This window comes from Muntiacus reevesi, chromosome 2, assembly GCF_963930625.1.
Source record: "Muntiacus reevesi chromosome 2, mMunRee1.1, whole genome shotgun sequence".
Lineage (NCBI taxonomy): Eukaryota > Metazoa > Chordata > Mammalia > Artiodactyla > Cervidae > Muntiacus > Muntiacus reevesi.
In genome coordinates, this window is record NC_089250.1 from 53116616 (window position 1) to 53139332 (window position 22717).

Here is a 22717-nt window from a genome sequence, read left to right on the forward strand (position 1 = left end):
GGCAGGCTGACCTCAGCCCTCTGGTGGCATCAAAGCTTCCTGTGACACCACCTTGGAGGGGGTGTTGAATGCCTGCTGCACAAGGGGCTGACTTGGTCTTGAGCTGACTGGAGGCATGACAGAGGCCCTCGCCGGTACCAGGCCAGTGGTGGTCCTGCCAGCCAGGCTCTTCTCAGCGCCAGCTCTTGGGGTCATTCCCCTCCAATGTCAACTGTGCTGCCCAAAGGCCTGCCTTGATCTGCCCCTTTCATTTTTTTCTCCTTAAACATCCATTAGTTTGAGAACAAAGAAGACTGCCTATCACCCAACATGAATTTCTCCTCATTAAAGGCCATTTTTGGATCTGGGAGGAGAGCAATCTCTCTTGCTTTCAAAGAGGAGGAAAGGGGGGTGGTGGGGAGAGAGGAGAAGCTGAAAAGAAATGGGGCCTCTGGGATATGGGTGCCGGGTCCTGGACCTTGGATGCCAGGGAGCAGGCCCTGGAAAGACTCCCTCCAGCTCCGAGGTGCTGGGTGGAGGGGGGTGGAGGCTGAGTGACCCCATCCTGGTCCCCTCCCAGCTCCCTCCCAGCCTGCCCGGCGCTAGTACAATGTCTCCCGGGTGACATTGCTGGAGAAGGTGTGGTTGCTGGACACACTGTTGGCCTTCCTCGAGAAGGATGGCCCCCTCCTCCTGCGCCCCGCCAGGGGACAGAGACAGACCAGGGTGGACAGGAAGATCTGGCGGAAGTTGGCAGAGACGAGGTTGTAGAGGATGGGGTTGATGGTGGAGCTGACGTAGAAGAGGGCGTTGGTCAGCATGTAGAAGTAGTGGTAGAAGTCGTAGAGGAACCTGGGGGGAGAGGACGCTCAGGTCGGTGGGCCCAGACACACAGGGTGGCCCTGGCCAATGTGGGGATATTTCATAATAACCTCCAGGACTCTGATTTCTCTTGAGAGGTTGTTCTGTATACACTCCTGTCCAGCACCGGCCAGCTGAGCTGCTGAGCTGAGCTGCGGCCGCCCTCCCAAGGCAGGGTGTGCAGCTCACTTGGGCCACAGTCTCCACCTTTCCCTGCTGCCCCGTGGGCGTGCCCTTCCTCTGCAAGATCCCAGTCTCCCCAGGGCTGCCAGGCTCAGCTGGGGCTTGGCCTCAATGGAACAGCCAGGGTAGAAGTCCCTCCACACAGCTCAGACAGTTGTGCACCTCACTTTGACTTGCTTGCCTCCATGCACAGGGACATCACTCCCTCACCTGGCAGCCCTGAGTCTCAGAAACCCTGTGTTTGGGGCTATGCTCCACGCCCTGCACCTTCTCCTCACTCAGCCTAGCTGTGCCCTCCCCAGAGGCTCCCTGTCACTTGGAAGAGCCCATGACCCTTGACCTGGAGCCCGCTGTGCAGAGGAGCTCACCCAGCAGAGTTCAGACTGCCATCATGGGAATGCCAGTGCCCGAAAGTCACAGCATGGGCGTGATGTTCTTGGAGCCCCAGGTCTTCCTGGTAGAGGAGTCCTCCAGGCTGGGGGTGGGGGTGGTACAGGGGCCCTGATGGTTGCTCCACCCACAGCCAGCAGGGCCAGCCCTTCCTTTCGTTTTCCATACTCCCCCAAACCTGCTGACCATCTTAGGACCTGCTTTCCTTTTCTGAAGCAGCTTCCATGGGTGTCTGTCCCTCCACGGCCTTCTGTTACCCCCGCCCCATCACAGCCTGCTGGGGGACACTGACTCTCACCCCTACCCTGAGCTGCCCCTCTCAGTGCCCCACCCCCACCTGTTTTGGGGAGCGTGCCCCCATCCTGAGCCTCACCCCCTTGGCCCCTGCCTCCTGTACTCACGGGGTCCACTGTTTATCTGAAATGTAGCAGAACATGAGGCGTCGCACGTGGTAGGGCAGCCAGCAGACCACGAAGGCGATGACCACGGCACCTGAGACATGGAGACACTGACCTCAGAGAGCTGGAGGGAGAGGTCTTGTGCCCACGGATTGAAAGACCTAATACTGTTAAGATGACTGTGCTACCCAACAGATCTACAGATTCAGTGCAATTTCTGTGTAAGTCTTGATGACATCTTTTGTAGAAGTAGAAAAACTCATTGGGAATTTCAATGGATACTGAATAGCCAAAACAGTCTTGAGAAAGGACAACACAGGAGGACTCGTCCTTCCTGACTTCAATTCCCCCCGACAAAGCTACAGTCATCCAAATGGAGTGGTACGGATATAAGGACAGACATATAGACCCATGGGTCAAAATGGAGGGTCCAGAAATAAGCCCTCCCAGAAATGCTCAAATGATTTTCTATTGGGTACCAAGATCAAGGCGGGAAGGACTCTTTTCAACAAATGCTCTGGGAAAACTGGATCCCCACATGTAAAAAATGAAGCTGAACCTTAATCTCACACCATCCACAAAAATTAATTCACAATGTATCAGAGATCTAAACATAAGGGCTATGAGTATAAAATTCCTAGAAGAAAATATAGAACAAAATTTTCACAACAATGGACTTGAAAATCATTTCTTGGTGATGGCACCAAAGACAACAAAGGGAAAAAATAAATAATTTGGATAAAAATTTTAAAACTGTGTATTAAAGAATACAATTGACAGAGTGAAAAGACAACCTACAGATGGGAGAAAATGTTTGCTTCACACCTGATAAGGGATTAATATCCTGGATACATGGGAAACTCAACAACAAAACTCAAGCAACCCAGTTCACAAGTGGGCAGAGGGCTTGAATAGACATTTCTCCAAAGAAGAGATGCAAATATGCAATAAACACATGAGAAGATGCTCAACACCACTGATCACCCAGGAAAAGCAAATCAAAACTACAGTAAGATACCACCTCATATTCAATAGGATGACTATTATAAAAAATAGTAAAACACCAGAACATAGTAATTTGGGGGAGGATATGGAGAAACTGGAACTTTTGTGCACTGTTGGTGGGAATGTAAAATGGTGCAGCCACTTTAGAAAATAGTATGGCTGTTTAAAAATATTTTCTAATTCAAAAGCTTAAACACGCAATGACCCTATGAAAGTGCTGTGAAAGTGAAAGTAACTCAGTTGTGTTGGACTCTTTGCAACCCATGGACTATATACAGTCCATATATCCATATATATACATGGAATTCTCCAGGCCAGAATACTGGAGTGGGTAACTGTTCCCTTCTCCAGGGGACCTTCCCAACCCAGGGATCAAACCCAGGGCTCCAGCATTGCAGGTGGATTCTTTACCAGCTGAGCCACAAGGGAAGCCCAAGAATACTGGAGTGGGTAGAATATCCCTTCTCCAGCGGATCTTCCCAACCCAGACATGACCATGTGATTCAGCAATTCTACTCCAGGGTATATACACACACATATATACCCAAAGAACTGAAAGCAGGAACTCAGATACCAGCACCTCATGGCACTCTTCACAGGAGCTGAAATCAGTGGAGGATGGATAAGCATGTGGCCCTTGCATCCAGTGAAATATTACTCAGCCTTAAAAAGGAAGGAAATTCTGACACAGGCTACAAGGTGGATGAACCCTGAGGCTATTACATCACGTGAATAAACCAACCAGTCACAAAACCCACAAATACAGTATGATTCCACTTATATGAGTTCCCTAGAGGAGTCAAATTCATAGAGACTGAAAGCAGAAGGTGGTTGTCAGGGGATGGAGGAGTGGTGAGGGCTTGCTATTAATGGGAAGAGTTGCAGTTTTACAAGGCAGGAAGGGATGGTGGTGATGGCCCCATAGTGATACGAGTGTCTATACAGGTGCCAAACTGTGCACTTAAAAATGGTCAAAATGGTAAGTTTTATGCTGGGTATATTTTACAAGAATGAAAAAAAGAGCAATAAAAAGTCAACTGCTTGGGAAAACTTGGGGCTGACTGTGCTGTCTTGGGGAAGAGAAAAGTGTGGTCCCTGAGGTAGTGTCATTGTCTTGGGGTTGTAGAGGCATCTGTGGGGGTCTTGGGTTTGGGGCCCACACCCTGGCTGCTGTCCTGACCCCACAGGCCCTGGAGACCCTCACTGGGGGGTCTCCGGAGACTGCAGGCCTGGGGTGGGGAGGCCCTGTCAAGGGAACTGCCTGCTAGAAGCAGCAGAAAACAGGGGTTGGAGGCACCAGGAGTTCCAGAAAGCCTGCCCACACACAGCAGATACAGATGCTGTGGTCTTGCCTGCTGGTCACCTGAAACCAGGTTGCAGAGTCAGGCCAAGGGCTAAACACGCCCGAAGCGACTCTCCCAACATTTACAGGACACAGATGGAGGCGGAGAAGATCATATGTGGGAAATATTGGAGTAATAAACAAACAAAATGAATTTTACCTGTTTCTTTTTACTGTTTAAAAACATGGTTATTGGACCATTTAATATCTCATGTGAGGCCTGCAGGCATCATGTTCCTGTTGGGTAGAGCTGCTGGGACCTTTTCCTCTTAAGACCAGTGGCTGCAGACGGTGAGGGGCCAGCAGCCTGGGGCAGAGCAGGAGATGGGAGGGTGGCTGCTGGGGCTGGCGGACGATGGGGGTGGGTGCTCTGGGGGGCTGAGTGGGCAGGGGCTGCCTCAGGAGAGTGGGGAGGGGTAGGTGGTTTTGAGGACCCTTCCGCATGATGCCACCTGCAGGCCCAGACCAGGCCAGGGAACAGATGGATGGAGGCTGGACCCTCACAACCAACAGAAACAGAGGGTCCACTCCACGTGACCCTCCAGGACTTCAGGGTGCCCTGTTAGAAGCTGTGAGGGGGGACGGCACCTCTGGCCTTTTTAGCTGGCACTCGACTGCCTGGCATGCATGGGGACCCCAACTCTGCAGCTCCGGCTTTGTGAGCAAACTAACTGATTTAGAGCCATGCTGGAGGCTTGCTAATCAGTGAGTGGGTGGACGAGTGAGTAAATGAAGAGCAGCCCAATCCCCAGAGGAACTGGCACTCCAAGCCTCAGCCTGACATCCTCGGTTCCCCAGCTCTCTAGACCTCCCTGTTTGTGGTACCGAGCTCGCCCCCACACCCACCCCAGGGCCCAGAAGTTACGTACGTAAGACCCGGACGCCGTGGCGCAGGGCCTGGACCCGGCCGGGCTCGATGGACATGTTGAAGGAGCTGTGCTGGTCCCCGACGGTGCACACCTGGCCCGGCTCAGCGGCTTGGCGGACCATCACGGTCAGCTTGTTGGCGATGACGGTGTTCAGGATGGAGATGAGAACCATGGGGAACACGAAGGACATGAAGGTGTTGATCTGTGAGAGAGGGAGGAGGGTGGCCCTGAGACCTGGGTGGGGATGCGCCCTGGGGCCCACCTGCCTGCTGGCCCTCAGAGAGACAGAGGAGGGTGTCCCTGAGCCCCAAGTGGAGATGTGCCCTGGTGCTCACCCGTGCACTGGCCCAGGTTCAGCGGCTGGATGTGGGAGTCCTGGATCTGCCCATCTCCAGGCCAGCTCTGTCTGCTGGCTTGAGGGTTCGCGGACTCTCTGCCACCTCAGGGAGCACCCAGCACAGGGCCCAGTCTGGGGCGTCCCGGCTGTGGTGAGGGCCTAGGCTCTGCATTTCCAGGTCTGGACAAGGTTGCGGCCCCACCTGACCTCTCTTCAGCACGGTCCACCCAGTGTCCCTCATCCTGCACATGGACAGCTCACATTAGGACACAAAGCAAGGACCCTCCCTACTGCCCCGTCCCCCACTGCCTCTCAGCACATTGAAGAGCACTTCCTGTTGGCACCTCCATCTTCCGCATCTCTCGGCCTCTGGGGAGACCGAGTCTCCAGGTGCCAAGGGTCTCGCTAAAATCACCGGCTCAGATGGGAACTTGAGCCAGAGCCTGGTCCTTCAGTGATACTAGGCTGAGACCTGCCTTCGCAGGCACCTGCTCAGCCCGAGAGGCTGTGGCCTCTCTGAGAAAGTACTGCTGTTCCTAATAGGGACACAAACCTCCAGTGGATGTGTGTGACCCTGACCAGTGATGGGGAGCAGGTCTCCCACGGTCCTGAATCCGCCATCACCTCCCAGTGGTGGTGGTAGTTTAGTTGCTCAGTCGTGTCCAACTCTTGTTGATCCCATGGACTGTAGCCTGCCAGGCTCCTCTGCCCATGGGATTCTCCAGGCAAGAATACTGGAGCGGGTTGCCATTTCCTTCTTCAGAGGATCTTCCCAACCCAGGAATCAAACTCGGGTCTCTTGCATTGCAGGCAGATTCTTTACCTTCTGAGCCATAAGGGAAGTCAGGAGTAATACCCTCTGGTGTAAAATCGCATTTGGCTCTGTCTTTTGAGTGCTCAGCTCCACCGAGTTTGGAGGATAGGTCTGGAAACTCGGACAACGAGGGGCTGGTGAAGCCGAGGGGCAGCTCTGGGCCGGGTGCTGGGTAGGGGTGCAGGCCCAGGAGACAAATCAATTCCCATGAGTCACCACAGCCGGGTATAATTTAAACAAAATGAATGTACCCAACACAGATTTTAAATGTCAAAACATTTGAAATACCACACCTCGCTGAGCACAGACAGTGAAACAGCCACATATGGGGGCTGTGAGCGGTGGACCAGGGCCCAGGCTGGTGGGTTGTGGGGTCTGGCCTGAGGCCCCAGCAGATCCCTGAATTGGAAGAAGTCCAGGCCCTGACCCTGACGTTCCAGGGTGGGGTGAGGGCCCCAGCACTTCAGCCCCCCAATAGAGGTTTGAGGATGAGGCTTGGCCAGCAGAGGCTTCCAGAGTGGGTGCCTTCCCTAGGCTTCCCCTGCCCCTCCAGCCTGGACTGTGGGGGTGCCAGGGGTCTGCCTCATTTTGCCAGGGTTCCCAGCACGGATGGGGGCTCAGGCTTCACCCAGTTCTGCACTCTACACCCCACTTCTGGGAACAGGGAAGCAGCCCACTCCCAGCTACAAACAAAGAGGAGTGAGTCTGCTCTGCCCTGTGCAAACCATCCAGAAAACACTGGAAGTGCGGCCACAGGAGAGACAGAGGGGGAAGGAGGAGTAGCCGGGCCTTTCCTTCCAGACAGAGATGCCTGGGTGTGGAGGGCTCAACCTCAGCCTCATCTATGCGTTTGTCCCAATGACACATGAGACTATGTGGGGACAGAGAGGCAGACTCTAAAATTCAACTGGAAAAAACAATGTAAGAGTGGCCAGGACAGTTCTGGAGGGAAGGATGGTAGGTCAGCTGGGGCAGGAGGCCTTACTCACTATAGGAGATCACTAACAGAGATGGTACAAGATTTGCTTGGTGCAAACAATTCACGGGGGCAAGAGAGGCCTGAAATGTTCCCAAGGAGGCAAACATGGTAGATGGTGGAGGCAGCATCCAAGTGGTGGGGGAAGATGGTGACAGGCTGCAGAGCTGGGGGTGGGCACTCAGGGCCTGTTGCATCCACTGCCCCTTCCTGGGACCTCCTTCTGCTGCCCAGGAACTCCCCCACCCCTCTGGATTCCTGACCAATGGGCACATTCCATAAGGCCCAGGTGCTTTCTCTTTGGACAAATGCAGGGTATGTGCTCACCTCTGCACTAATGATGCTTGTCCTCTGAAGATCAGCCCCAGACCTGATGTTCAGGAAAGAGATCTCATCTCTTGTTGAGGGTGGGAGGCTGCTGAGTAGGAAACTGCTTTTGTGGCCATTGGTGCTATTTTCTCACCTGTGAGGGAAGGACCTGACTAACAGTGAAACCCCCACAACAGGGGAAAGGAAAGTACCCTGGGGACACTGAGCTCCTGGATCCAGCTCTGCCTGTAGTCACTCTTCCCAGAATTTCAGTCCTTCCTGTGCAAAATAAATATTCCTTTATTTCCCTTAAGGCAATCCGAATGAGTTCCTGGAACGTGTACCCTGACTCACAGAGATCTCACACACACACACACACACACACACACACACACACACACACACAATCAAGATCAAGCAAAGATTAGAACACAGAAATAAAAGCTAAAATTCTGCTAGGAGAAATTATGAAATTTTAACTATCATGATATACTGTTGGAATTTTTTTTTTTTAAGTAGTTTACACTGCTGGAAAATTCTGCTATAAAAGTTAAGTGGTGGAACAAAAATTCTCTCAGTCCCAGGAGAAATTCCTGTCCCACCATACCCTCCAAACACTCCTTCAACTATGGCCCTGGCCTTCTGCCTCTTTCGCTTCAGACGGTAGGGTGTGGAGAACAGGGACCAGATCCCCATCCCAGGGAGCCAGGAGGATACAGTCTGCAGAGTTGGAGGGCCCGGGTCCTGGTGCAGGGCAGCTGCCCCTCTCCACCTCGGAGCCTGTCTTTTCTGAGATGGTGGCCAGGCACACTCTGCCACAGCCTGAAAGACCACTGGGCAAGCTCCAACCACACCGGGCAACCTGCTTGGGGGTGGATGGTCTTCTGAGTGACATGTTGAGATGAGTCCTTGCCCCACTCCTCTGGGGTCTACATCCCTGAGCTGAAAACTCCTGAGTCGGGCAGGACCGCCAGGAAGCTGCAGGACCCCTGACCTGTCCACTGGTTAGCTTTGACTTCAGGTGGTCCCAGAGGGGCATGTTGGCCTCAGCATTCTCATCACTAACAGAGAGACAATGACAGTGCCAGGCTCAGGGCCAGAAGCAGAATTCACACTGGGTTACCCAGGACTAGGGCTGCAGACTGGGGCGAGAGGGGGTGGAGTGGGTGCTCTGAGGCACTGCCCGAGGACTCTGGACCTGGTCTCTGCCCTCCAGCATTTGCAATTTTGTGAGGGACAGAGAGTGAAATGGTTAAACAATAACAAGAAAGTGGAACAGGACACAAGTCTATCTGGGAGGGGAGGCTCTCCCTGACCTGCCCACAAATAGGTACAAGGTGCCAATGGGAAGCACATGGCCTGGCCTGACCCCTGGACCCCCACAGCCCAGGGTCCTCACACTAAGACAACTCCTCTGCTGCCCCCTTCAAGGCTGTTGTCCTGTGCACTCTTTCTCTGAGAAGCCATAGCTAGTTTTATGCTGCCTATCTCCCCCTAGCTGATCCCATTGTGTTTAGTAAAGAGCCAGCCCCTGGACTCCCAAGCTTCACAGCTCAGCAAGCAGCCCGTGGTGAGTGGGAAGGTGCAAAACACTGCTCAGGGTGTTGGCAAAACCCAGCAGCTTGTGCAGCAGCTTCTGAGGCTGCGGGGGGTGGGGGAGGTGGAGACAAGGGACTTCCTGTCTGAACTTCCACTGTGGAGCTGCTGGGATGGCCTCTTTGGCTTAGCAGAGGTCACTCCCAGCAGGCGACCAGCCCAGCCAGGCTCAGAGTTTAGGGACCACCTCCTTCTAGCCTTGGGGAACAAACCCTCCTCACCCAGCAAATGCTGAAAGTCCCCTCCCCATGTGTGTGCATCCTTGTTAAGTTGCTTTAGCTGTATCCTACTGGTGTGACCCTATGGATGGCAGTCCGCCAGGCTCCTCTGCCCAAGGGATTCTCCAGGCAAGAATACAGGGGTGGGTTGCTTTGCCTTCCTTCAGGGGATCTTTCCAACTCGTGGGTCAAACCCATGTCTTCTGCATTGCAGGAAGATTCTTTACCATCAGCGCCACCTGGGAAGCCCTCCCCTCCCCTCAGCCGCTTCCCAAGGCAGAACAGTGATGTAAGTCACTGCAGGGTCCCTGTGTGTCACCATCACTCAACAGAGCCTTGCTCAGAAAGCAAGAACCCAGAACATCTTCAACACCCACTGCCTGGGCTTCTTGATGTTATGATGTATCTGCACCACAGGGTGCTGTCAATACAGGGTGACCGACAGGGAGGGCCAAGGTCATGGTTTAGTGAGGAGAGCAAGAACAGAGCAGCTGGCATCTCTGTGGAGTAAGAGGCCAGCTCCACACCAGGTGGCTCCCTGGAGAGAAGCCTAACAGAGGCCGACCCAGGGAGAGGGCTGGGTGCTGGGGACTCCAGGCATGTCCTCTTGACCTTAAATGAAATTAACGAATGGAATGAACATGCATCCTGTGACCACTGCCCAGGTCCTGCATCCATGGTGACATGCCAATCACACACCTCTCTTGCTTCCCTGGGGCAGGGTATTGTAGGTGGAGGGGACCTGATCTCAGCACATCCACTCTCACTTCAGGGGCAGGACACTGGGTCTGGGATGGCAGAAAGGTCCTTTCAGGTGACACAACCCATAATCTTCTGGGGCTGACACCATCTGGGGTGACTGCCCTCCATCATCCCTTATCTCAGTGGTGCCCAGATACTCCAGACATTGCTGGGACCCCTCCAAGAGGGTGCACAGTCCACAGCAGACAAGTCTGGGAAAGAAGACAGAAAACATCGAGGTCTGCTGCTCTGTGGGTCAGGTCAGTGCTGACCACAGAGCAGAATGTCTGAGCCTCCCCCAGAATTGCCTGTGCTGCTGAGGCACCAAGTCAGTCATCTTAGTTCCTGAAAGGGCACTTTGGGGAGTGGGCTCCATAGATTGGGTGCACCTTGGGCTTAGCTTGATTGCTTGGCCACTGGTCTTGCTCCTCACAGTGCAGTCCCTCACTGTTAGGTGGTTCCGGTAGCAGAATTTGGCTCAGTATAAAAGAGAACATTCTAAGTCCCTCTAACTTCCACTTTCTAGATGATACATATCATAACCCTTGACGGATGCTTTCCATCAGCCAGACCCATGCTTAACACTGTGCACGGGTCACCTTGTGGAGTGTGCATGGAGAAACTACTGTTACTCTCATTTTACAGAAGACAAAGCCCAGGCCCAATCTGACCTGCATCCCGGCGCTCACCTGCATCGTGGGGCTGGTCTGTGAGCAGAGAGTAAGTGAATGGAGCACCCACTAGTGGTGGGCAAGTGGAGGGACCTCATCTTCATCCACAAAGCCTCAGGGGGGGACATGCCCCAACCCAGATTCCCAAAGGGGACACTTTGGGTAACTGCAGAACTTTGAGCACACCTTCTAGTGCAAAGGCCATGACTCCTTTCAGAACTGAACCTCCATCCATCATTCTCTCTTTCTTTGGCCTGCCTTATACTCCACCCTGGCTCTCATGCATGTCTTCTGGCTTGGAATTTCTGGGAAAGGGTGGACCAGGGTCACCAGCGACTCGGAGTGGACAGAATGCTCGAGCCCCAGAGAGCCTCAGGGTTCAGCACCACGGACAGTTCCCGTTGACCGCTGGCCTGGTGGGGAGAGAGACTGGAGAGATTGGGGTGGGGAGGGTCTGAGTGGGGGGAATAGGGCCAGCTGGGGGCAGGGGCCATCAGGAACACTCCACACTGTCCTCACTGCTCCTAAACTCTTTGTGACCTCTGATGAAGGGCAGATGAGCAGCCTGTAACCTCTACAGGAGCCTCACCAAGTGCCCTGCTGCCTATGCAGGCTGCAGCTCTGTCTGTGCAAGTCTTTCCCCTCTTGAGCGCTGGAGCCACGGAGACATGCTACCTCCCCCACCCGCCCTTCCGGGTAGTCACATTCTGTCTGCTCCCGGCTGTGCTGCAATGATGGCACCAGCCCGGCTCCAGGAGACCCTCAATTGAATTAGGGAAATGGCCTCTCACCACCCCTGCCTCTCCACCCCTGCTGGGTCAGCCGTGCTCATCCTTGAGGAGAGAGGAGGGGACCCCTGCCCTCAGTAGCACACAGGCCAGATCCTGGGGCCTGGACTTGGCTGTGAGCTGGTAGGGGCTCATGCATCACTCTGGGTGTGGAAGCTGGGGTGGCAAGACACATTCCAGTCATTCCAGCCCCTCTCAAAACTGCTTCAAAACCATCTGTGGGCTGGATGCCTGTTTGCCATGTTTTCAAACACCTCTTGGCTAAAAAGCCCATTAAAATATTCAGATCAGTGGGATGTCTGCTGATTAGCCACCAACAGGGCTGTAAAAGTCCTTGACCAGGATGGGCACAGGGCGGGGGTTGGAGGTCTAACCCCGGGCCTGGCCCCCACCTCTGTGCATGTGGGCAGGAAGGTACCTTGGTGGTCACTGGGCACCTACATGGAATCATGGCTCTTGTCCCCGCCCACACCTCACACCACAATGGCAACAAAGTCTGCCTTGCAGGGCGGCTCCCAGACAGTAAGAACAGGCTGCTGTTTCCCCACTATCCACACACGAGCCCCTGTGGTCATTGCCGAGCCTCCTGTTTGAGCTTTCCTGCTGTGTGGGACCACAGCTTGATTCAGGATTACCAGTGGTGCCGATGCTACACATGTATTGGAGGCTCCATGTGCACCTTGAAGGAACTTAGCCATCAGAGAACGGTCTTGGCTCTGGGCCAGGAAAACCTGGAGGCCTGGCCTTAATTGAGAGCCTCTAGGGCCAGTAGGCATGGGGAGTGGATTTCTGGAGAATTGAGCAAACTCCCCAGCTGTGCTGGAGAGTGAGTCTTGTAGGACTGGGCACCGCTGTGCTGTCGGTACCGGGGTCCAAGCTGGTGTCAGTGTATTCCAGAAAGGGATTCCTAGGAAGGAGTGGTGCCCCTGCTGCAGGGCAACTGCCCCTCACCTAGTCCTCCACCTCCAGGGGTGGTGAGAGTGGCCCTACCTTGAGTTCATTGGCAGCTGATTCTCCAGCCCCACAATTTTTAGTGTTTTCTGGCCATGTAATTGTGTGGGCAGCTCAGCAAATATCCTGTTCCTTTCCAATTTCAAATTACCACCTACTGACGTGTGGTCACTGTGCTCCCTGTGGACATCAGGCTCTGAACTCTGAGTCTCAGCTGCTCTCAATAGAATTAGAGCTCTGTCCTTGCTTAGGGCAATCTGATTACGGTGGACTCAGAGCCGAGTGGCCGGTGTCAGGGAGGGAGCCTGAGAGCGGCCATCCACGTCCCCCCAGACCCCACTCAACCAGCGTTTGGCTCTAGTTTTCTCCCAAGGTGACCAACCCCTGGGCATGGGGGGCACCCTGTGCTCTGGGCTTGGCCCTGGGAAATGACACAGGGGTCCCCTCAGCCAGACCTCTGGGGCTTCCACCTGGATGGCTGTGATGAGGAGGGAGGGTGCCTTAGAAGTGACGGTGCACTCCCACCCCACTCAGCCCCCACCCGTGCAGGTGGGCCTGGCTGCCTCACATCAGTGAAGTGAGAGAGAACAACTGGGGGGCCTGGCCAGCATCCAGAAGTTCATTCCCCCACACCCGTAACTGATGAAGACCACTCTTCCCCAACCCCCAAGAGACCCCTGACTGCGTGACCACATGGGGTCCACTGCGCTGTCCTCCTTATGGCGATGCAGGGCCCTCTGCAACAGGGAGCAGGCTTGGCTTTTGCGTGTTGTGGGTGGCCCAGGCGCGCATGGCTCCCTGCCCTTTGCATGTGTGTGTGGGGGATCCTGAAGGGTGATTCCTGTTTCTAGAAGCAGAGTGAAGAGCAGAGCCACCCAAGCACGTGCCCTTCTCAGACGGGAACTGCCTCCTGCCTATAAACACAGGGTGGCTGGTCCACCTGGAAGATCAGGGGATGGAAGCAGACCAGGCCAGTCCCCAGCTGCAGAAGGACCCTGCATGACCCAGGCCCTGGGTGCCTGAGAGCCGGGGCCAGGGTGGGTGCTGATTGGTGCCCAGGGGAGCTTCGCTCTCTTGAGAGCCAGACCAGCAGCTCACAGGGACTGAGAGGCTTACTGATGCCCCACTCAAGGCTCATCAGCCCTTTCTTTCCTCAAAAGAACTCGAGGTGGCTGTGACTCAGGCTATTACCTGGAGATGTGCCCTGGGCAGCTGGCCCCCTCCCAGCCTGGGGGCCATGGATGGAGGAGCAGGGACAGGCTTTGTTTCTCTTCTGGAATGTTCCAGCACCCTCCTTTTTTTACCTATAGTTCCTCTCCTCAACCTTTCATGGGCCCTTACTCCCCAAATGAGACTTCCCCGGTGGCTCAGATGGTAAAGCGTCTGCCTCCAGTGAAGGAGACCTGGGTTCGATCCCTGGGTCAGGAAGATCTCCTGGAGAAGGGAATGGCAACCCACTCCAGTACCCTTGCCTGGAAAATCCCATGGACGGAGGAGCCTGGTGGGCTACAGTCCACTGGGTCGCAAAGAGTCAGACACTACTGAGTGACTTCACTTTCTTTCTTTCTACCCCCTAGCACTGACAAGAAGTCCTGTGAAGACAGGGGGGAGTGGTGGGAATGTTGGACAGGGGTCATTTGTGTCATTTGACTGGGCTGTCTGACCCCAGAACTTGGGGACTGTTTTTTAAATTTCTTCATCGACTCTGGTCCTAGGGATAAGTTGCCAGCAGTTGACTGGCCAGGAGGGGACTGGTTTTACAAATGAAACTGGATACTACCTGTGATGTCCCACCCTTCCGGTCACACTACACAGAAAGGGGGGTGGGTAGCAGGGTGGGGTTCTTTTGCTTGTATTTCCTATGAACCAACAAATCTAAACTGTGGGTCTGACTTGAAAAACCAGCAGCATGTAATTAAAGCTTGACAGAGGAGAGCTGGCTGCTGAATGAGCTTAAGTGACTGTGAAATCGACCGTGAGAGGGGACTGCAAGAGGGGCCCATGCAGCAGAGCCCAGGTCGAGATGAACGCCAGGTGTCCTGCAAGGGGTCCATGCTGTGACGGGGTCTGAGTGGTCCTCCCTCCAGCCCCCAGACACTAGTCATACTTCAGTGGGTGTATTGTGCATGTGTGTCTGTGTGTCTATGCAAGCCTATGTGAGTGTGTGTGTGAGTTGCATGTGTGCACAGCTGTCTTCCATGTCTAGTCCTGTTTAGCCCTTTGTTGCAACCAAGCGGGACACTCTGAGGTCTTTCTGAAAGGGTTAGTTTGCTCAGTCATGTCCGACTCTTTGTAACCCTATGAACTGTAGCCTGCCAGGCTCCTCTGTCCATGGGATTCTGGACAGAGGCAAGAATACTGGAATGGGTTGCTATTTCCTGTTCCAGGGGATCTTTCCTATGCTGTGATCAAACCCTCATCTCCTGCATTGGCAGGTGGATTCTTTACCACTGAGTCACCAGGGACGCCTTCCTGAGGCAAACCCCTCACAACCTCTGCTTTAGCTCATCTCTGAAGCACCAGATAACAGTACCTGATGCACATTCCCGAGTTGTGGCACAGATGCTGAAACCAGATGAAGATGGCAACTACTTGAGGACCTCACGCTCGTAGCCCCCAAGCCTCCTGGAGCTGGAGGACTGATAATTTGAATCCCAGTGACCCTGCTCCGGCACCTCCCCACAACCAATCAGAGAATTGTGCAGGAGCTGATCACAAACCCTGAGACGCCCACCCCTCCTCTCAGCTGGCCTTTAAAATGCTCCCCTGAAATCCATCAGGGAGTTCAGGCTTTTTCAGCACCAGCTGCCCTGGACACTGGGTTTGGTACCAACAGTAAACCCTGCACTTTCCTTGTCACTGGACTGGCTTTACTGCATGTGGGTGAGGGGACCAATGTGGTTTGGTGACGTTGGCTCACGAAGACCCAGATGGTGACTTCATTGACAGAAATGCTTCATGACTGAGGCCTTGGCCTCCCCCTCAAGTGGCCTCTGAGAAGGCCATCAGGTTCCAGCTGTCCAGTTTTTGCGCCTCAGGTCCTGAGCAGACCCCATGTCCCCCAATCTGTGTCACCACCAAGGGGGCATGTTTCTAAACAAACTTCCCCTCAGCCGACATGGGTCTCGACAGTCACCCCTCTCTGGTTTCTGTGGAGGGAGGAGAGCAAGCAGATCTGGCTGATAGCAGGCTCTAAAAATTAGACTCTGATCAAGAGGGCAGTTGAACATGGAGTCCAAATTTGGTGTTTAGACCAGACACCTTTGAAGAAAGCTGAAGAAATCTCTGAGCCAGAAATGGGGTTTGACCAGAGCCTCGGCTCCCTGGACACGTGCCCCCTGGCCCCCGGGTGGGATCTGGTTCTGCAGCCTCAGCCTCATGGGCCACGGTGGGGTAAACAGCCCTCTCTTGCCTGTGCATTCATTTATTTTATGTCTTTTACCCTCAGTTCAGCCTTACATTAATTAAAGTGTGCACGGGATGACAGCCTTGAAGGGGGCAGCAGAGGCATTGTCTTGGCGTGAGGACCCTGGGCTGCAGGGGGTCAGGGGCCGGGCCAGGCCATGGGCTCCCCATCAGCGCCTTGCACCTGTTTGTGGGCAGGTTGGGGAGAGCCTCCCCTCCCAGACAGACTTGTGTCTGGTTGCACTTTCTTGTCATTGTTTAACCATTTCACTCTCTGTCCCTCACAAAATTACAAACACTGGAGGGCAGAGACCAGGCCCAGAGTCCTCGCACAGTGCCTCAGAGCATCCACCCCACCTCCCACCCCCAGGTTGCAGCCCTACACAGCCCTACACAGAGGGGTGACTGCTGTAGGCTGAACATGTGTCCCCCAATCCACCCACTGAATCCCAGCCCCCACGGCGATATATTGGGAGGTGGGGCCTCCGGGAGTTGATGAGGTCGTGAGGGTGGAGCCCCATGATGGGCTTAGAGGCCCCAGGGAGACCCTGCCCTTCCACCCAGTGAAGACAGCAAAAGGACATGATCCTTTTTTTCCTTTTCTCCTTCTTCTTCCCTTTTTTTCCTTTTTGCTATTTTAAAATTTTAATTTTCTTAAACTTAGCATATATTTTTCTACATTTATTCCTTTGTTTGCCTTTCCTACTATTCTTTTCCCTTTGCAGTTAATCTTCAATGTATATAAATCTTCTTTATCTACCTCTATTTAACTTTGCATATCTATTCTTTCTTTCTTTTCTTTCTTTCCTTTCCTCTCAACATATTTGTTAGTTTTGTTTTCATTGCTTTATTCCCCACTTGGCACCTTGCTTTAGTTTTGTTTTCCAGTTTGTGCTTTAGTTAGTTTTGTTCTTAACTGGTAAATATAATTTTTTATTTCCTTTGTTTGCTGGGTCAATCTATTGTACTTTATTTTTATTGGACTGTTTTGACTTTGCTCATGGGTGTATATGTATATGTGTATATTCCATTATTTTAATGATTATTTGCCTGATTTTGTAACTGCATTTGTCTGGGGTTCATCTTTGGTTTCTTGTTTTTGCATATCTGCTTGAATCTCACTTACTGCCATAACAAACCACTTGTTGGATCTTTGTTCCTGATGAGAGATCAAGCCCTGAGCCTTTGGAGTGGGAGCACGACTCCAAGACCCTAGACTACCAGAGAACTAACCCTAAGGGGTATCAAATAGTGAGAACTCACACAAAGGAAATCACTGTAATACAAGACCAGGCATCACCCAACCACCGATAGCACCCTGTGCAGGATGCCTCATCTGAACAATAAGCAAAATAAAAATACAAACCCAGTCATCAGCAGATAGGATTACCACCTCACTCAGCCTTGCCCATCAGAGGAAAAACAAACAAACAAACAAAAACTCAGCACAAATCTCACCCTATGTGAAGCTTACACAAACCCCTGGGCCAAACTTAGAGTGGAGAAACCAAAGGAAGAAAGAATTCAACCTTGAAGTCTGGGAAAAGGAGATCTCAAACACAATAAGTTAAAAAAAAAAAAAAGAAAGAAAAATGAAAAGGCAGAGAAATACTACACAAATGAAGGAACAAACTAGAAACACATAAGTCTGAATAAATGAAGAGTAAATTGGCAAACTACTTGAAAAAGAATTCAGAATAATGATAGTAAAGATGATAAAAAACCTTGAAAGCAACATGGAGAAAATGCAAGAATCAATTAACAAAGACCTAGAAGAATTAAAGAATAAACATAAGAGACAAGCAGCACAATTACTTAAATTAAAAATACTCTAGAAGGAATCAATAGCAGAATATCTGAAGCAGAAGAATGAATCAGTGAGCTGGAAGATAAAATGGTGGAAATAACTTCTGAAGAGCAGAATAAAGTAAAAACAATGAAAAAAACAGGAGAGTTTCAGAAACCTCTCAGACAATATCAAACACACCAACATTCCAATAATAGAGGTCCCAGAAGAAGAAGAGAAAAAGAAATGGTATGAGAAAATTTTTGAAGAGATTATAGTTGAAAACTTCCCCAACATGGAAAAGGAAATAATCAATCAAGTCCAAGAGACACAAAGAGCCTCATACAGGATAAACCCAAGGAAAAACATGCCAAGACACATACAAATCAAACTAACAAAGAATAAACACAAGGAAAGAATGTTAGAAGCAGCAAGGGAGAAGCAACAAGTAACATACAAGGGAAATCCCATAGGCTTAACAGCTGATCTTTCAGCAGAAACTCTGCAGGCCAGAAGGGAATGGCAGGATGTATTTAAAGTACTGAAAGGGAAAAATCTACAACCAAGATTACTGTACCCAGAAAGGATCTCATTCAAAATTGATGGAAATATCAAAAGCTTTTCAGACAAGCAAAAGTTAAGAGAATTCAATACCACCAAACCAGCTTTACAACAAATGTTAAATAGACTTATACAGTCAAGAAATACAAGAGGGGAAAAAAGATCTATAAAATCAACACCAAACAATTAAGAAAATGGCAATAGGAACATATATATCAATAATAACTTTAAATGTAAATGGATTAAATGCTCCAACGAAAAGACACAGACTGACTGAATGGATACAAAAACAAGACCCATATATATGTTGTCTGCAAGAAACCCAGTTGAAACCTTAAGACTTGTATAGACTGAAAGTGAAAGGATGGAAAAATATATTCCACACAAATGGGAAGCAAAAGAAAGCTGGAGTAGCAATCCTCATATCAGACAAAATAAACCTTAAAGTAAAGAAGATTACAAGAGATAAGGAAGGATACTACATAATGATCAAGGAATCAGTCCAAGAGGAAGACATAACAACTGTAAATATCTATGCACCCAACATAGGAGCGCCTCAATACATAAGACAAACACTAACAGACATAAAAGGAGAAATCGATAGTAACACAATAATAGTAGGAGACTTTAACATCCCACTCACATCAATGAACAGATCATTAAAACAGAAAATTAATAAGGAAATACAAGTCTTAAATGATACACTAGATGAGATGATCTCATTGATATCTTCAGGGCATTCCATCCAAATGCAGAAGAATACACTTTCTTCTCAAGTGCACATGGAACATTCTCCAGGATAGACCACATCTTGGGTCACAAATCAAATCTCAGGAAATTTAAGAAAATTGACATTGTATCAAGCATCTTCTCTGACCACAATGCTATGAGACTAGATATCAATTACAAGAAAAAAACTGTAAGAAACACAAACACATGGAAATTAAACAACATGTTTCTAAATAACCAATAGGTTACTGAATAAATCAAAAGGGAAATAAAAACATTTCTAGAAACAAATGACAATGAAAATATGACAACTTAAAACCTATGGGATGCAGCAAAAGCATTTCTAAGAGGGAAGTTTATAGCAATACAATCCTACCTCAAGAAACAAGAAAAACATCGAATAGACAGCCTAACTTTACACCTAAAACTACTGGAAAAAGAAGAAGAAGAACAACAAAAAAATCCCAAAATTAGTAGAAGGAAAGAAATCATGAAGATCTGAGCAGAAATAAATGAAAAAGGAATGAAGGAAACAACAGTAAAGATTAATAAAACTAAAAGCTGGTTCTTTGAGATGATAAACAAAATTGACAAACCTTTAGCCAGACTCATCAAGGAAAAAGGAGAGAAGAATCAAATCAACAAAATTAGGAATGAAAAAGGAGAGGTTACAATAGACAATGCAGAAATACAAAGGATTACAAGAGACTATTATGAACAACTATATGGCAATAAAATGGACAACCTGGAAGAAATGGACAGATTTTTAGAAAAGTTCAATCTTTCAAGACTGAACCAGGAAGAAATAGAAATTATGAACAACCCAGCTGCAAGCACTGAAATCGAAGCTGTGATCAAAAATCTCCCCCAAAATGAAAGCCAGGACCAGATGCCTTCACAGGAGAATTCTATCAAACATTTAGAAAGAGCTAATGCCTGTCCTTCTAAAACTCTTTCAAAAAATTGCAGAGGAGAACACTTCCAAACTCATTCTACGAGGCCACCATTGTCCTGATACCAAAAACAGACAAGACAACACACACAAAAAGAAAACTACCAGCCAATATCACTGATGAACATAGATGCAAAAATCCTCAGCAAAGTGTTAGCAAACAGAATTCAGCACCACATCAAAATGCTCATACACCATGATCAAGTTGGGTTTATTCCAGGAATGCAAGGATTCTTCAATATACACAAATCAATCAGTGTGATATACCACATTAACAAATTGAAAGATAAAAACCATATGATAATCTCAATATATAGTAAAGCCTTTGACAAAATTCATCACCCATTTATAATTAAAACTCTTCAAAAAATGGGCATAGAAGGAATCTACCTCAACATAGTAAAGGCCATCTATGATAAACCTACAGCAAACATTTATTCTCAATGGTGAGAAACTGAAAGCATTGCCCCTAAGATTAGGAACAAGACAAGGGTGTCCACTTTCACCACTATTATTCAGCATAGTTCTGGAAGTCCTAGTTACAACAAGAAGAGAAGAAAAAGAAATAAAAGGAATCCAGATAAGAAAAGAAGAAGTAAAGCTCTCACTGTTTGCAGATGACATGATACTGTACCTAGAAAACCCTAAAGATGGTATCAGAAAATTACTAGAGCTAATCAGTGAATTTAGCAAAGTTGCGAGATAAAAAATCAACACACAGAAATCACTTGCATTTCTATTTACTAACAATGAGAAATCAGAAAGAGAAATTAAGGAATCAATCCCATTCACCATTGCAACAAAAAGAATTAAATATCTAGGAATAAACTTACTTAAGGAGACAAAAGAACTGTACACAGAAAATCATAAAACATGGATGAAAGAAATCAAAGATGACAAACAGATGGAGAGATATTCCATGTTCCTGGGTAGGAAGAATCAATATTGTGAAAATGACTATACTACCAAATGCAATCTACAGATTCAATGCAATCCCTATCAAATTACCAATGGCATTTTTCACAGAACTAGAGCAAAAAATTTCACAATTCATATGGAAACACAAAAGACCCCAAATACCAAAGCAATCTTGACAAAGAAGAATGGAGCTGGAGGAACCAACCTTCCTGACTTCAGGTTATATTACAAAGCTACAGTCATCAAGAGGGTATGGTACTGGCTCAAAAACAGAAATACAGACCAATGGAACAAGATAGAAAACCCAGAAATAAACCCATGCACCTATGGATACCTTATTTTTGACAGAGGAGGCAAGAATATGCAATGGGGCAAGGACAGCCTCTTCAATAAATGGTGCTGGGGAAAGTGGACAGCTACATGTAAAAGAATGAAATTAGAACACTTCCTAACACCGTTCACAAAGATAAACTCAAAATGGATTAAAGACCTGAATGTAAGACCAGAAACTATAAAACTCTTAGAGAAAAACATAGGCAGAACACTCAATGATATAAATCAAGGCAAGATCCTCTATGACCCACCTCCTAGAGTAACGGAAATAAAAACAAAAGTAAACAAGTGGAACCTGATTAAGCTTAAAAGCTTTTGCACAGCAAAGGAAACTATAAACAAGGTGGAAAGACAAACCTTGGAATGGGAGAAAATAATAGCAAATGAAACAACTGACAAAGGATTAATTTCCAAAATATATAAGCAGCTCATACAACCCAATGCCAAGAAAACAAACAACCCAATCAAAAAGTGGAAAAAGACCTAAACAGACATTTCTTCAAAGAAGACATATAGATGGCTAAAAAACATGAAAAGATGCTCAACATCACTCATTATTAGAGAAATGCAAATCAAAACCACAGTGAAATATCACCTCACACTGGTCAGAATAGCCATCATCAAAAAGCCTACAAACAATAAATGCTGGAGAGGGTGTGGAGAAGAAGGAACGCTCTTGCACTGTTGGTGGGAATGTAAGCTGATACAGCCACTATGGAAGACGGTATAGAGAGTCCTTGAAAAAACTAGGAATAAAACCACCATATGACCCAGCAATCCCACTCCTAGGCATATACCCTGAGGAAACCAGGGTTGAAAAAGACACGTGTATCCCATTGTTCACTGCAGCACTATTTACAGTAGCTAGAAAATGGAAACAACCTAGATGCCCCTTGACAGATGAATGGATAAAGAAATTGTGGTACATATACACAATGGAATATTACTCAGCCGTAAAAAAGGAATGCATTTGAGTCAGTTCTGATGAAGTGGATGAACATAAAACCTATAATACAGAGTGAAGTGAGTCAGAGAGAGAAAGATAAATATTGTATTCTAACGCACATATATGGAATCTAAAAAAATGGTTCTGAAGAATTTATTAACAGGGCAGCAATGGAGAAACAGACATGGAGAATAGACTTATAGACACAGGGAGAGGGAAGGAGAGGATGAGATGTATGGGAAGGAGAGGATGAGATGTATGGAAAGAGTAACATGTGGAAACTTACATTACCATATGTAAAATAGATCACCAATGGGAATTTGCTGTCTGGCTCAGGAAACTCAAATAGGGGCTCTGTATCAACCTAGAGGGGTGGGATGGGGAGGGAGATGGGAGGGAGGTTCAAAAGGGAGGAGATATATGTATACCTATGGCGGATTCAGATGGTAAAGCATCTGCCTGCAATGCCGGAGACCCGGGTTCAATCCCTGGGTCAGGAAGATCCCCTGGAGAAGGAAATGGCAACCCACTCCAGTACTCTTGCCTGGAAAATTCCATGGACAGAGGAGCCTGGTAGACTACAGTTCATGGGGTTGCAAAGAGTCGGACACGACTGAGTGACTTCACTTCACAGCTGATTCATGTTGAGGTTTGACAGA

The 22717-nt window shown here is 49.2% G+C and overlaps 1 protein-coding gene across 1 annotated transcript in view; it reads right to left on the bottom strand.

Annotated features, from left to right (window-relative positions):
* Window positions 1-581: 581 nt before the first annotated feature.
* Window positions 582-22717, bottom strand: part of NTSR1 (neurotensin receptor 1) — a 46031-nt gene continuing 23895 nt past the window's right edge. Inside the window, exons 2-4 of the mRNA XM_065919685.1 lie at window positions 5028-5229; window positions 1815-1905; window positions 582-831 (exon numbers count right to left, since the gene is read on the bottom strand). Coding sequence (XP_065775757.1) covers window positions 582-831; window positions 1815-1905; window positions 5028-5229 — 543 coding nt within the window. The remainder of the gene's footprint in view (window positions 832-1814; window positions 1906-5027; window positions 5230-22717) is intronic.